Raw genomic sequence first — 16,955 nt, forward strand, 5'->3', positions numbered from 1 at the left:
AATAAGTCAACGCTGACAGGAACCGGGCTCTGATGGATCCATTCATTGAGCAACGAGACTGTTTGTTCCTTTCAGGTGTTCTGGTCCTAAAGCGCTAACTTCCTTCTAAGACGCTGGACCTTTATCCAATCCTGCTCCACCGTCGGGTCGCCCAGTTCACCTGAGACCAAAGTGACATCCAGCAGCTGATTCTAGCTTTGCCTGCAATAGTTTCACACTTCTCAACGTTTGGATGACTTTTCATTTCCTCCGTCAGCCGAGACCAGCTGGAGGTCGGCGTGGAGAGGCCGGGTCCAGCCGCTTCACCCAGACTCGGCCGCTTCACCCGGACTCGGCCGCTTCACCAGGACTCGGCCGCTTCACCAGGACTCGGCCGCTTCACCAGGACTCGGCCGCTTCACCAGGACTCGGCCGCTTCACCAGGACTCGGCCACGTCCCAGGACGGTGGCGTTCGTGCTCGGTCTTGTTTGCCGGGCATTGTGGGAGTGACTTGCTTGAGCGTGGAGTTCTTCAAAGGTTTCTTCCAGGTTCTCGTGCCCCTGAAACCGATCTCGAGCAGTGACTGTTTCCCGTTTTCCCAAAAGACATTGTGAGGAAAGTGGCGTCTATTCGCACTCCTTCAAGCTGCGTTCACACGCGTCACTGCCGTCCGGAGGAAATGCACGTTGCGTCCTGTGCACTGACTTTGCGTCTAATCTACTTGAGCAACTCTTTTAGTGGGAACGCAGCAGAAGTCCAGACTCTAGCGAACATCCCCAGTTCTCCCAGTATGAACTCCTCCACTCAGCTCTAGTCAGTGTTGCCCTCAGGGTGAAGGGATGCTGCTTATTGTTTTCAAGGTAATCAGAAGTACATTTTGAATACTTGAATCTATTTTAAATTGCATTTGATGTATTTAGAGTTTGTGGTAAAAGCTCCTCAATAGAGCAGCGGTGGTCATCGACTCAGTATTCTCAGCTAGAGTTACATCATTTTAGTCTTTTTGAAACTATTTCTCAGTAGTTTGACTTTTGTGTTTCATGTTTGTGCATGAACGCTGTTGAGTCTGTCAGAAAAGGCTGGAGCTCCTGAATGGTTACGCATGTTGTACTACCTCGTGCACACAGTACCCTGTACTGTCTCAGGTTCAAACATCTTTTTATTAAATCACTTTGGGAAGTTGAGCATGTTTCCTGCAGACAGACGGGTGGAGAACCGGTGCTCTGGAGCTTCACAGAGTCACGGACAGCCGGACGTCCATCTCCTCTTCACAACCCAACACTTGTTTGAGGAGTTGGGAGCGAGAACCCGCTGGTAATCATGTTCAGGAAAAAGTACACAACATCTCCGTAACAATGGCACAATATCACACAACAACCTGGTGGCAGTGTTTGTTTAGCTTTCATCTCCATGAATAAACATCTCTTGCTACAGCTCTAGCAGCACAAGCTAACACCTCGATGCAGTGTCTAAAGACATCTACCAACAAGCACTTCATTAGAAACATGGTACAGAAAACTACTCCAACAGCCTCCTCACCTCTGGAGGTCTGGTTCAATCTACAGTCCATCGTTCTTCTAACAGCTACAGAAACCTTTGAGGAAAGTAAAAGAAACTCAGGTGTGATGTCGTTGTGATGAACACGAGGCAGCAACATGTTGTCTTCCCGCCGCTGCAGCGACACTAAGCACAGCCTGCAGCGGTGATTCACTATCCACAGACATGATCGTTCTTACAGCTGTAATTAGTGCCAAGTAGAGAGAAATCATCTATATATGCAGTCAAATGGATGTTAGTTATTAATGCATGGCACTGTGGAAACACGTGTGTGTTGTTGTGTTGATGAGATGTGAGGGAACAACAAAGACAGCTCCTTTTAAAAATAGTCTCTCTTTGCTTTCTGGGTCCAACATGTCGATTACGGTGAGAATCAAATCCTTCACAATGTCTTTCAACACCAGTTTTAAAATGGTACAAATCTGAGTAATTATTAGAATTATGAGAAAGTAACATGACATGAAAGACGGGAACATGTTGCTTTGGTTTTGGTTCTGCTCACAACGGTTTGTAACTGAAGTCCTGCTGGTCTGAAGTCTTTCTTGCTGCCCCTAGAAAAGCTCTACTGCATACTGTAAAAGGTAAAGAACCAGTGTTTTGACTAATACTACAACATTTCATATATCATTTGCACATAAATAAATCTGCTGATTTGTTTTCCGGTAGAGTCGTGGTTCAGAACTTTCTCTCTCGGGTTCAACACACTTTCCTTTCATTGAGGGCTGTAGCGCTGAGCTCTGACCCTGCGGTTCAAGTCTTATGTGGTTCGTCTCTGTCGTCTGGTTGTCTACTGGCCGAGGAACATGACAGGAGGAACATGACAGGAGGAACATGACAGGAGGAACATGACAGGAGGAACATGACAGGAGGAACATGACAGGAGGAACATGACAGGAGGAACATGACAGGAGGAACATGACTGCAGGAACATGACAGGAGGAGCTCAGCAGCCTGCTGGAGGGTTGTGAACGTCCGCCATGCCACAAGAGCAAACCCCACAGGATACACTGTCCTCACACACTCCACTGCTCCGAAGTGATTGTCTGGAACAAGAATGAGTCCACCTTTTGTGTAAAAGTGCAACGCCACAACTGGCCTGGTGTTTGTACTAGGTCCTGCACATGAGCACGTCTGCAAAGGGGCCCAGCAGGTTCTTGTTGAAGATACACCTGACCCACACCAGGTAGGTGGTGAAGGGCTTGATGTTCTCGGAGAAGGTGTAGTTCTGCTGGGGGAGGATATAAGGCATGTAGGTGTTCTCTCCCTGCTCCTGGATCCACACCTCGTACTTCACCTCTCTCACCTTCAAGTACTTCAGGTTCCACGGTATCTGCCAGGAGACCGTGAGCTTGGCCTCGTTGGTGGTTTGTACCGAGGTCTGACACTGCGGTTCTCTGACCCGGCCCGGGTGGACTGTGCTGGCCGGCTTGGACTTCTTCGAGCTGGGCTTTGTCTTCATGCCCTCTTTCAGGGCTTCCAGGAAGGAAGGGATGTCCACCATAGTGTCCTGGTAGATGCGGAAGAGCCACTCCGGGTTGCGGCAGCACAGGTGCCTGGGCACGTCTCTGCTCGCCAGGATCCGCTCCCGCTCCTCCTTCTCCAGGTGAGCGATGCCCCCTTGCTCCGAGGGTCGGTCAGGGTGGGCGATGGTGTTCTCCTCCTGAGTGTTCCTCCAGGAGATGTAGTGAAGGTCCATGCCTGGAAGGGTGGCGAGGGTTTTATACGGCGTGTACTGCTCTGGGTTCACCGCGAAGGGGAACAGTTCCACCACAGCAGCTCCTCTGGGGAGGAAGAGGGAGGTGATGAGCTGAGCGCCATGCATGCTGACCAACACGGAGGCGCCGCTGATCACCTGGACGATGCCGGGGAAGGACTGCTCCTCCAGAGACACCGTCACCACTCTCATCTGGAACTCGTGGGCCAGGGCCATGATGAGCTCGGCTTCGTTCAGGATCAGCCTGGTGGAGGAGCGACTGAACACCACCACGTAATCGTCCCGTCTCTCTTTTTCATCTTCGACACTGCCTCCATCCTTGTACACCTCCTCCACTCTCGTGATGTTCATTTTCTCCATCAGAGCCCTCGCGAACTGTCTGATCTCATTTCCTGAGACCAACATGTTGGCCTTGGGTCCCTGTGGTTGAACAAAGCCGTACTGGTACCAGGTGGTCATCTTGGAGAGGCCGACGTAGGACTTAGTGAAACACATGAGCTTGCCAAAGTTCCTCAGCTGCTCTTTGAGCAGCGGCTGCTTGCTGCTGAGCAGCCGGTAGAGGTCAAAGTGTGGGCCTTCGCCCCAGCCCTCCATGAAAACCAAACGCGCCTCATCATCCAAGTCCGAATACTGTTTCATGGTGTAGAAGGCTGGGATCAGGTCATCGTGGAACACGTGCATTAGGTTGTCTGGATTAAACCGGTTTAGGATTAGAGTCACATCCGGGACGAACACCGGCTTCGGCATGAACTTTAAAGCAGCGGCCGGGAGCTCCAAAAAGTTGAAGTACTGGGTGTTGTGATCCTCTACTGACGACAGGTCCAACAGGGCCGGTTGGAAGCGCCTGGAGCCCAGATTTGGCAACATGACAGAGGAGTTGGAGTGGAAGAACACAAACTCCTCTGCCTCCGAGCAGTAGCACAGGTAGTCGAAGCGGCAGACGCGGTCGGTGTGCATCTTGCCGGTGCAGACCATGCGGGTGCCGTGCTCCTGCAGGGCCTGCAGGGCCACGTGGTAGTCGATGCGGGCCTGCGAGAGCTCCTGCGACTGCCGTGTCATGTGCAGCTCCTCCTCCAGCAGGGCGGCGTGCTCACTCAGCTTGGAATACTTCCAAAGCAGAGCTGCGACCACGGAGACCAGCAGCCCGTTCAGGAGCGCGCCCACGCTCATCCTGCAGCCCGCCACCGAAGCCCGCATCACTGCCAGGGAGGACCCGCCTCCTGCCTGCAGCTGGCCTCCGACCTCCACGGGAGGCGACGAGGCATCCGCCGCCAGACAACAGCCTGCAAAAGCAAGAAAGAGACAGATGAGAGGGGCACAGGTAGAAAGAGGGAAAGAGAGAGCAAGGACAAGAAAAGAAGAAATGACGTAAGGTCAAGAACAAATGACTCAGGAATCCAGTCTAAAAAACTAAAAGTCATGATCAGTGCTAGTAAGTAACTGATGAGCGAGCAGCGGACAGGAAAGAGCACTGGTATAACAACAAGTCAAGCCCATGTTGCTGAAGCGCTCACGCCGCATCAGAGGGTCCTGCTCTCCGTGGGGAACATGGCTGTTTACCTTGGCGAACACAAGAGACATGTTCTTAACCTTACTTCCTCTGTCACCTCGCTGGATCTGTCAGGACACATTACCCTGAGAGGAGGCTCAGGGGAAAGAACAAGAGCTTTGCTCTCCACTCATTTGCATACGGAGGGAACAAGTGAGTCATTGAGGGGCTCTGAACCCAACCGGTACCGTTCAGCGCAGCAGCCAGCAGCTGCCTGTGGCATGCTAATACCCGCCTGAGGCTAACTTAGCCAACCGCAGCATAGAAGTACTTCTCCATTTCCTTTCTCTGATCCGGTGTCTGGTCCAATAATAACAAGTCCTTTTCCCTCCCGACACCAATTCTGACAGTTGAACTTGCACCAGCTGACACCTGGTACTGATCCCTGGTAACCCCCCCCTCCCTCCCAGTACCGTGACCTGGTACTGATACCTGGTACCGACACTTAGAAGTGACACCTGGTACTGACACTAAGTAGTGACACCTGGTACTGATCTCTGGTACCGACACCTGGTACCGACACTGGGTAGTGACACCTGGTACCGACACTGGGTAGTGACACCTGGTACCGACCGTTAGAAGTTATATTCCCTCTAATATTTTTTTATATTGCTGTGAAAACATTAAAGTTTCTTGCCAAGAACTTTATTTCACAAGATAACATTCTTGAGAACACATTCACAGTTTAACTTCGCACAATACTCAACAAAACCTCGTTAGCCGTTAGCTCCCTTTAGCCCAGAGGGCCGTGCTGCCAACGGCTAACGTGAACTAGCTCTCCTCCTGCAGACTGGACAGTGAAGCACCACGGGGAGAAGAGAGGTTTGGGATTAGCACCGATGGAGTAGCAAGTGACACGTGTTGTTGTTGTTCAGCCTAAAAGAGTTGATCACTCGTACAGCAACGTGATATCAGGTGCAGCTCCAGCAGTATGGGACACACTTCCTATCAGCAACACTGGTATCCACACGCAGAGACGCTGAGATGATGATGGCACAGCGTCCACCAGGGGAGCTAGAGAGACGCTTCCTCTGTGAAGCCCATCAGGACCAACTGAACACACACACACACACACACACACACACACACACACACACACACACACACACACACACACACAGACAGACAGACAGACACACACACACACACACGAATCTCTGGTTCCTAAAGCTGCACGTTCTTGTGTATTGTTTCTACTCCCGGTTCCTGCGCAGCAGCGTGTGGATGGACTGCACCTCGCTGTGGCTCTTTCCTCCACTGCTCTGGTTTCTGCTGCTGCCTCAGAGTCTCTGAGCTATTTCTGACATCCCAACAAGTACAATACATCTGTGGCAGCGGGGTCACTGATGACACGCAGCACAACGTGCACGCAGCAGCACAACGTGCACGCAGCAGCACAACGTGCACGCAGCAGCACAACGTGCACGCAGCACAACGTGCACAGTTCATGAGGCAGTGGGTTGAAAAGACAACCTGAAGCGCATTAAAAGACACACTGGAGTAGGCACTTTGCCTTCGTCATGGAGGTCATGCAGGAGAGATGTCTGACCCTCCGTTATGAACGCTGCGTGTTATTCCCATGACACACGTCACGGCCGCTCCACGTGCATCTGTACTGCGGCGCCGCCTCGCTGCTGACTCGGCTGCACAAAACGGGTGAAATGAAGCGTGAAGAGGAGGCTGCTGGTGAGGCGGGCAGCAGCTTCCTGCAGGCTCCTCCTCGTCCACGAGGCCAGAGGCTCTCGCTGGCGGCTCCAGGGCTCCAGGGCTGATGGCAGAGGACGTCCTCTGCCATCAGCCCTGGAGCCCTGGAGCCGCCAGCGAGAGCCTCAGAAAGACCAAAGCCCCGGCACGACGCCGCGCCGCTGGTTTGTCTGGTTCTGTTGGTTTAGAACCAGTCACAGCAAGCAGAACACACGAGAGCTGTGTGTCTGTGGAGCTCATTTCAAGTGACCTGGAATACGTCTGCAGAGAGGAAGAGGAAGAGTTCACGCAGGGAAAGATCACAAACAAATATCATGACATGTTAGATGATGTCATCGCCTGAGCCACGACAGAGTGACAGAGTGATGTGTGACAGAGTGATGTGTGACAGAGTGATGCTCCTGTGTGACAGAGTGATGTGTGACAGAGTGATGTGTGACAGAGTGACGTGTGACAGAGTGATGTGTGACAGAGTGATTTGTGACAGAGTGATGCTCCTGTGTGACAGAGTGACGTGTGACAGAGTGATGTGTGACAGAGTGATGCTCCTGTGTGACAGAGTGATGTGTGACAGAGTGATGTGTGACAGAGTGATGTGTGACAGAGTGATCATCGATTTCAATTCACTTTTTAACTTATGGAATATCATTTCAACCATCCTGAAGTCAGTGAAAACTGTCAAAACATTGAAATATTGTCCTTTTTGTTAAGTGTGGCTTCAGCCGCATGGGGTCATAGACCCCATGCTGCAAGCACACTTCATGTTCTCCTGCGGGCTTATTATTAAGTGTGGCTTCAGCCGCATGGGGTCATAGACCCCATGCTGGAAGCACACTTCATGTTCTCCTGCGGGCTTATTAGTTGGAATGCTGCAAGCATTCCAACTATTGTTCTTCAAATCTTTATTAAACTTTTTATTATTATTATTCTATTTCTTCCATCCGTATTTTGGACCTCTTCAACTCTTTCATATTTTCAGCTACAGAAAAAAGTTCAATTATAAAAATATTCAGTTACCTAAGGACACGATGGCTAAGACCTTTCATATTTCTGACTTTTCAAATCTTTGAATTATTAAGCTTTTTATGATTTTGTTTATAATGGGACCCAATGGGGAAATCTTCAAATCATCTTCAACTTCAAACGTTTACAGTTTCTTCATACATTGAGCTTGAGACAATATTTAAAATTCCAAATGTTGACAAAACCTTTAGCTATTAATCTACGCTTTTACATTTTTCATATTTTCTCAAATTTTAAAATTATTCAGCTTTTTATAAAAAAAAAATGAATGGTTTCCAATGAAGAACATCTTCAAATCCGCTTTCAACTCTTCAACTTCAAAAGGGAAAGGCTCTGTCATGCCTCCAGCTAGAGACACCATTCCACCTTTAAAATGTTGACAAAACGTTTTTGCTGTTATTGTATTACTCATCTTTTCGATATATCCTATATTGTTTTAACTGTCGGCGTTTTCGTTTTATAGTTTTTCCGCACCTTTTCTGCCTTTCTCATTATTGTGTGTTGGGCAGCTCAGAGCAGTGACGTAATACTCCAGAGCGAGGGCACTTGGCGATACACATATTTTAAACTTGCTCTCTACTCCAAACCGTATACTCTTTGGACATAATTTATAGCTCAAAACGTTGGAAATCTTGTCTTCTGCCGTAAACTGCGGTCGATAGGAATCCAACAGATAAGACGTGTTGAGGTCCGACTGAATGGGAGAGCCGGTCCGTCCCCAGCAGCAGCCCTTTGGTCTGTGCATCTACAGGCAGCAGGCACGTAAGCGGCCGCACACGCGAACGGGTGGCGCACATGAACGGCCGTGCTCGCGCGTGAACGTGTTATTATGGTCGCGTGCACGTTCGTGTGTGTGTGTGCGCGCGCGTGTGTGCAGGTCACTTTGGTTATAAACGTCAGGATTAACAGCGTCACTGACGTTCACGTTGAGGTTTGACGGATGGTTTTGTAGACACTCAGTAATATCAGGTCTCACACCAACTGCACCTGTAGATCAGTGGTTAGCAACTCCGCCTTAGGAGCAAAGGGTCAGTGGTTCAAACCCCACCTATGACAGATTTTAATTTTTCAAAAAAACTTTTTTTTTTCTTCTGTTGGACTGGACACTGTGGCGGGCCGGGTCGTATGTTTGACACCCCTGATTTAGATGATGCAGTTTTCCTTTCAACTTTTCCAATTATAAATTTAAACGACAAGAATTTTCAACAGTTCAATTAAATGACTTTGAACTGTAAAATGTTTCAGTAGGTATTTTGCCTTTTCTATATTTTCAATAATGATTTGCTATTTATTTATATATTCATCTATTCCGCTATTTTCAGCTATATTAATATATTCAGCTATTTTTACATATATTCAGCTATTCTTTCATTTTCAAATATATTTAGCTATATTTAGCTAATTTAAGCTATATTCCACTATGTTCCGCTATATTCAGCTATTTCTTTCAAATATTTCAGCTATAAGCTTCAGCTTTTTGCATTCCAACGCATTTTCAGCAGGAAATGCTCTTTCTAGTTATTAAGTGTGGCTTCAGCCGCATGGGGTCATAGACCCCATGCTGGAAGCACACTTCATGTTCTCCTGCGGGCTTATTATTATTATTCTTCTTATAGTCAAACCACTACTCCTCCCAGAGCGTTGCCAGCACATGCGTAAAAAATACATCGAAACGTGCGGTTTGCGCGGGAATCGTGAGGTATGACTTTTCTAAGAGATTCGCCCGGCCGTTTTCCCGAAAAATGCAAAAAACGTCAAAAACTGTCAAAAAAATTTCACGAAATGTTCGTAGAGGGTGGCGCACCAATTAACAGAGTGAGAAGAAGCGACAGAAACTGCTAAAAAAATAAAACGTATTTTGTCTTTACTCCCACAATGTTCACTCTTCATACACCATTGTTGGATAGAAACGTTGGAAATCTTGTCTTCTGTCATAAACTGCGGTCGATAGGAATCCAACAGACTCAGACGTCTTGAAATCGGACTGAATGTGAGAGAAAGTCCACCTCGCTCTGCCATCCGCCGCCATGTTAAATCTCCCTCCAAAGCCACGTCTCCCCTGAAGCTCGTACCTGATTTGTAAATCGCCCGTACAGACACATGTTTTATCGTACAGACTCGCCAGTCACAGTATCTGTTCATCAGGTCTTCCTAACGCTCAATATGCGATATCGAAGCAATAGTGGCTTTTAAAGTACCATTTTTTTTAAATAGTTTGAAAGGAGTTCCACAGTATTTAGGTCTATTAAGCTCAGCGTAAGGAAGTCCCTTTGAAGTCATCACCATGGCAACCTTTGCTCTAGCGACCCACAGGTGTTCTCGTTAGGGCAGTTTAACAGACACGCAGACACTTACACACGCACACACAACACAGATGACTTCTGTCTCTCTGTCTGTTTGTCTCACACACACAGACACACATACACAGACACACATACATACACACACAAAGACGTTTGCGTGTGTTTTATATTGTGTAGTTGTCAACACTGTGATCATTAATAAGGTCATATGATATTTCATATACGTTTGTGTGTGTTCAGGACGTTCAGTAGTTTATTTCCTTAAGTCCACAGTCCAGTCTGCCTCTAATCAGTCTGCTGGCGCTCACTTGGTCACCATGACGACGGCAGCACACAGGTGCTTCATATCAGCCAATCAGTTTAACACACAAACCAACTCAAGTGCTTTGGAGGAGAGACGGGCGTCAGAAACAAAAGCTATATATTGCGACGTCTTACGGCAGTAGTAGCCACACTTTCAAAATTTCTTGCGAAATTTTCTAGTTATTATTATTATTCTTCTTATAGTCAAACCACTACTCCTCCCAGAGCGTTGCCAGCACATGCGCAAAAATTACATCGAAACGTGCGGTTTGCGCGGGAATCGTGAGGTATGACTTTTCTAAGAGATTCGCCCGTACGTTTTCCCGAAAAATGCAAAAAACATAAAAAAAATTTCACGAAACGTTCGTAGAGGGTGGCGCGCCAATTAACAGAGTGAGAAGAAGCGACAGAAACTGTTAAAAAAATAAAACGTATTTTGTCTTTACTCCCACAATGTTCACTCTTCATACACCATTGTTGGATAGAAACGTTGGAAATCTTGTCTTCTGTCATAAACTGCGGTCGATAGGAATCCAACGGACTCAGACGTCTTGAAATCGGACTGAATGTGAGAGCAAGTCCACCTCGCTCTGCCATCCGCCGCCATGTTAAATCTCCCTCCAAAACCACGTCTCCCCTGAAGCTCGTACCTGATTTGTAAATCGCCCGTACAGACACATGTTTTATCGTACAGACTCGCCAGTCACAGTGTCTGTTCATCAGGTCTTCCTAACGCTCAATATGCGATATCGAAGCAATAGTGGCTTTTAAAGTACCATTTTTTAAAAATAGTTTGAAAGGAGTTCCACAGTATTTAGGTCTATTAAGCTCAGCGTAAGGAAGTCCCTTTGAAGTCATCACCATGGCAACCTTTGATCTAACGACCCACAGGTGTTCTCGTTAGGGCAGTTTAACAGACACGCAGACACTTACACACGCACACACAACACAGATGACTTCTGTCTCTCTGTCTGTTTGTCTCACACACACAGACACACATACACACACACAAACAAACAAACACATACACAAACACACACACACACACAAACAGACACAAACACACAAACAGACACACACACACAAAGACGGTTAGGTGTGTTTTATATTGTGTAGTTGTCAACACTGATCATTAATAAGGTCATATGATATTTCATATACGTTTGTGTGTTCAGGACGTTCAGTAGTTTATTTCCTTAAGTCCACAGTCCAGTCTGCCTCTAATCAGTCTGCTGGCGCTCACTTGGTCACCATGACGACGGCAGCACACAGGTGCTTCATATCAGCCAATCAGTTTAACACACAAACCAACTCAAGTGCTTTGGAGGAGAGACGGGCGTCAGAAACAAAAGCTATATATTGCGAGGTCTTACGGCAGTAGTAGCCACACTTTCAAAATTTCTTGCGAAATTTTCTAGTTATTATTCTTCTTATAGTCAAACCACTACTCCTCCCAGAGCGTTGCCAGCACATGCGTAAAAAATACATCGAAACGTGCGGTTTGCGCGGGAATCGTGAGGTATGACTTTTCTAAGAGATTCGCCCGGCCGTTTTCCCGAAAAATGCAAAAAACGTCAAAAACTGTCAAAAAAATTTCACGAAATGTTCGTAGAGGGTGGCGCACCAATTAACAGAGTGAGAAGAAGCGACAGAAACTGCTAAAAAAATAAAACGTATTTTGTCTTTACTCGCACAATGTTCACTCTTCATACACCATTGTTGGATAGAAACGTTGGAAATATTGTCTTCTGTCATAAACTGCGGTCGATAGGAATCCAACAGACTCAGACGTCTTGAAATCGGACTGAATGTGAGAGCAAGTCCACCTCGCTCTGCCATCCGCCGCCATGTTAAATCTCCCTCCAAAGCCACGTCTCCCCTGAAGCTCGTACCTGATTTGTAAATCGCCCGTACAGACACATGTTTTATCGTACAGACTCGCCAGTCACAGTATCTGTTCATCAGGTCTTCCTAACGCTCAATATGCGATATCGAAGCAATAGTGGCTTTTAAAGTACCATTTTTTTTAAATAGTTTGAAAGGAGTTCCACAGTATTTAGGTCTATTAAGCTCAGCGTAAGGAAGTCCCTTTGAAGTCATCACCATGGCAACCTTTGCTCTAGCGACCCACAGGTGTTCTCGTTAGGGCAGTTTAACAGACACACAGACACTTACACACGCACACACAACACAGATGACTTCTGTCTCTCTGTCTGTTTGTCTCACACACACACAGACACACATACACACATACACACACACACAAACAAACAAACACATACACACACACACACAACACAGATGACTTCTGTCTCTCTGTCTGTTTGTCTCACACACACAGACACACATACACAGACACACATACATACACACACAAAGACGTTTACGTGTGTTTTATATTGTGTAGTTGTCAACACTGTGATCATTAATAAGGTCATATGATATTTCATATACGTTTGTGTGTGTTCAGGACGTTCAGTAGTTTATTTCCTTAAGTCCACAGTCCAGTCTGCCTCTAATCAGTCTGCTGGCGCTCACTTGGTCACCATGACGACGGCAGCACACAGGTGCTTCATATCAGCCAATCAGTTTAACACACAAACCAACTCAAGTGCTTTGGAGGAGAGACGGGCGTCAGAAACAAAAGCTATATATTGCGACGTCTTACGGCAGTAGTAGCCACACTTTCAAAATTTCTTGCGAAATTTTCTAGTTATATATATATTTTTCATTGTCATCTTGAAAAAACAAATAAAAAGATAAATAAATGAGCTGCAGTGTGCCGACGTACAACATCACATCTGAATATTTAATATAAACACGAGGAAAAGTTCATGATGTCATGTGAATGACGACAAAAACACCACACACACACCACATACACACACCACACACACACACCACACACACCACCACACACACACCACCACACACACACCACACACACACACCACACACACCAGACCACACACCACCACACACACACCACACACACACACCACACACACCACACCACACACACCACACACACACACACCACACACACCACACACACCACACCACACACCACCACCACACACACACCACACACACACCACACACACACACCACCACACACCACCACCACACACACCACCACACACACCACCACACACACACACACCACACACACACCACCACACACACCACCACACACAGGGTCAAAGGAAGGACACGTTCACATCTCATGGTGGAACTTATTGGAACACAAATGTTCTCAACTAACTCCAGAAAGAAGCAGCGCTGCCCACGCAGCTGATGAGAGGACACAAGACTGCAGGCCTGAGGCCACGCAGAACACTGCAGAACACTGCAGGAAGAACACGCAGAACACTGCAGGAAGAACACTGCAGAACACTGCAGAACACTGCAGGAAGAACAGAACATGAAGGGCCCTGGTCTGGGCAGCAGCTGCAGGTCTGTTGGTTCTGACATGAGAAGATGGACCCACAATGACCTCGTCCTCTGAATGGAACCTTCCTGTTATGGGTTTGAGACCGGTCCAGGCCGACACGATTGCATTATTGAGGCTCTGATGAGGCTGTGATCCTGGACCCAGTGACCTGTGATCCTGGACCCAGTGACCTGTGATCCTGGACCCAGTGACCTGTGATCCTGGACCCAGTGAGGCTGTGATCCTGGACCCAGTGAGGCTGTGATCCTGGACCCAGTGAGGCTGTGATCCTGGACCCACTGAGGCTGTGATCCTGGACCCAGTGACCTGTGATCCTGGACCCAGTGAGGCTGTGATCCTGGACCCAGTGAGGCTGTGATCCTGGACCCAGTGAGGCTGTGATCCTGGACCCAGTGAGGCTGTGATCCTGGACCCAGTGAGGCCGCTCGCAGCTGCGTGTGGCACTAGAAGAGAATTAATGGCCCGGCAGCCATAATCTGAGACTCAACATCATCAACACAAGATCTGTGAGGAGTTAATGAACACTGGATGGAAATACATGTTGAGACTTTGCAGAAGCTCATGAAGCAAAGCCACAGCGAATGTAACCAAAGCTAAAGGCTGCTAACGCTAACTAGCTCTTCTGTGTGTCTGCTGGTATCTACACTGGTATGTATACTGGTATCTATACTGGGATGTATACTGGTACGTCTACTGGTATCTATACTGGTATGTCTACTGGTACCAGCACGGTGTATCCAGAGTAAGTACTATACAGCAAATTATAAAATGATGTATTCATGTTCACATTCTAAATATAGATTCATGTGCACTGACATTATGCATTCACATGACAGCAGAGAGACGCTACAGACACGCACGGTGAACTTAACCAGTATCACACGCGCACGTACACACACGTACACGTACACACACACACACACGCACACGCACACACACACACACACACACACACACACACACCTTTGACTGTAACTGTGGAGCACTGAAGCGGCTCTCTGAGAGCCATCAACACCAAGAAGAAGCCCCATGACAGTCCGGCTCACGGCACCGCGCCGACACAGACACCGAGACACCGAGGCACAGACACCGAGACACCGGGGCACCGAGGCACAGACACCGAGACACCGGGGCACCGAGGCACAGACACCGGGGCTCAGGACGCGCCGCTGCCCGCACACAGACGCTTACCTTCGGTCTCCGTGAGGAAGGGTCGCTTTGTGTCCCGCGGTCCGTGGAGGCTAGCTGCCCGCGGAGAGGCTCTGGCAGGAGCACCGGGCGGGAGGCGGACACGGACACCGGGAGTCCAACGCAACCACGGCGCGTTCCGTCGTCCGCTCGTCCGGGGGCCGGGCGGCGCTTCGCGGGGTTTTTACCCGGCTGTCAGAGAGCGAGAGGCGGCGGAGCAGCTGCCTGGATACCGACTCTCTCCGCTGGTCTAGGCTCCGCCCCCCCGAGGGGAAGTCTCGCGCTCAGATCTCGCGATGGCACACGCGCCTCTGTCGCGTCACATGTCACTGCTCGCTGTGCGTCTGATCCTGTGTTATGACAAAGCAACAGGGTTTTGCTCAATTTAGAGATTTTGGGCTATTTTAGTTCATAATATGTCTTTTCTCAGACAGGAGTGGAGAAAACATTCAAAATACACATTTTAGGTGTTTATTAAAAGTCACCAGATCAAATCAGTCCAGAATGGCATGAGCAAGATATATGACGTTGATCATTTAAACAACAAATAAACAAAAACAAAACAACATTTTCAACATATTTCAAATTTGTTTCCATCCGGTGACGAGTCTAACACAAAGCAACACTGCCCCCTGGAGGACACAAAGCAACACTGCCCCCTGGAGGACACAGCAACACTGCCCCCTGGAGGACACAACGCAACACTGCCCCCTGGAGGACACAAAGCAACACTGCCCCCTGGAGGACACAAAGCAACACTGCCCCCTGGAGGACACAAAGCAACACTGCTTTGCGAGTCGGAAATCAGATCATTAGATACAGACAAATGCAGACACGTAGACAGATAGTCAGTGATAAATTAATATTATATTAAGTTTAAGGCATGTTCTATGACCACAGACTGGATGACAGACTGGATCACAGACTGTATACATACTGGATCACAGACAGTATGCAGACCTGATCAGAGACTGGATCACAGACTGTATACAGACTGGATCACAGACTAGGTCACAGACTGGATCACAGACTGTATACAGACTAGGTCACAGACTGGATCACAGACAGGACCACAGACTGGATAACATACAGTATGCAGACCTGATCACAGACTGGATCACAGACTTGGTCACAGATCGTATGCAGACCGGATCACAGACTGGATCACAGACTGTATACAGACTTGACCACAGACAGTATGCAGACCTGATCACAGACTGGATCACAGACTTCATACAGACTGGATCACAGACAGTATACATACCTGATCACAGACTGGATCACAGACTTTATACAGACTGGATCACAGACTGGGTCATAGCCTTGAGCTCTTTAGCGAGTGGTACATGTTTGTGTCGTTGGTGTGTAGAACCTGGTGGAAGCTGCTGCATGTCGTGCTGTTCATAACGTTTATTTAGTGCTTAAGAAACTTATGGATGTGTTGAAAGCATTCATAATTAGTCTTTTGAAGACCTAAATAGTCAAAGTAGTAAAATGAACTAGATCTGTATGTTTGATGTTTTTCTCCCTCACTAGTCTGAAAGAAGACATCGATGATGGAACAGACAAACATCTCAAACTGGAGCAGCGCATGAAGCAACATGTGTTTCCCTCGAGGCTGAGACGGCTGAAGCAGCGAAGTCAGTCTGAAAGAACCACGTGACTCAGGACCTCTGCACGTGTGAAAGTTAATGGATGCATGTTTCCATGTCCTCCACTAGGAGGCACTGCACCCCACCTAGTGGAGGACATGGAGCACAGGCAATGGACCCACAGACACACACAGTACATGTATACACACACAGACACACACAGTACATCTACACACACACACACAGACACACACAGTACATCTACACACACACACACACAGACACACACAATACATATATACACACAGACACACACAATACATCTATACACACACAGTACATGTATACACACACATACACACATAGTACATCTATACACACATACACACATTGTACATGTATACACACACAGACAGACACAGTACATCTATACACACGAATATGAATACACATAGTACATCTATATATATATATATATATATATATATATATATATATATATATATATATATATATATATATATATATATATATACAAATACACACATAGTACATCTCTCTCTCTCTCTATATATATATATATATATA

At 47.5% G+C, this 16,955-nt stretch overlaps 1 protein-coding gene across 3 annotated transcripts; it reads right to left on the reverse strand.

Annotated features, from left to right (window-relative positions):
- Positions 1-1,121: 1,121 nt before the first annotated feature.
- pomgnt2 (protein O-linked mannose N-acetylglucosaminyltransferase 2 (beta 1,4-)) lies at positions 1,122-15,006 on the reverse strand. 3 transcript variants are annotated; one of them, XR_011077209.1, is made up of 3 exons: positions 14,779-15,006; positions 2,544-4,534; positions 1,122-1,291 (listed from the first exon to the last, which is right to left on the reverse strand). XR_011077209.1 is itself a non-coding variant. In XM_068570300.1 (2 exons), exon 2 carries the CDS (start codon positions 4,446-4,448, stop codon positions 2,646-2,648), a length of 1,803 nt encoding a protein of 600 aa, XP_068426401.1. In that variant the 5' UTR covers positions 4,449-4,534; positions 14,779-15,006; the 3' UTR covers positions 1,122-2,645. The 3 variants fall into 3 exon arrangements, 1 of the variants encoding a protein (XP_068426401.1); XR_011077208.1 differs by having other exon boundaries at positions 1,520-4,534; XM_068570300.1 differs by having other exon boundaries at positions 1,122-4,534.
- Positions 15,007-16,955: the final 1,949 nt, after the last annotated feature.

This window comes from Clinocottus analis, unplaced genomic scaffold, assembly GCF_023055335.1.
Source record: "Clinocottus analis isolate CAN_PGR_092001 unplaced genomic scaffold, fCliAna1.0.p SCAF_9, whole genome shotgun sequence".
Lineage (NCBI taxonomy): Eukaryota > Metazoa > Chordata > Actinopteri > Perciformes > Cottidae > Clinocottus > Clinocottus analis.

What these genes read in the sequence shown, in the direction of transcription:
- pomgnt2 (XM_068570300.1), bottom strand. Translation starts at nt 4,448, where the DNA reads ATGCGGGCTTCGGTGGCGGGCTGCAGGATGAGCGTGGGCGCGCTCCTG.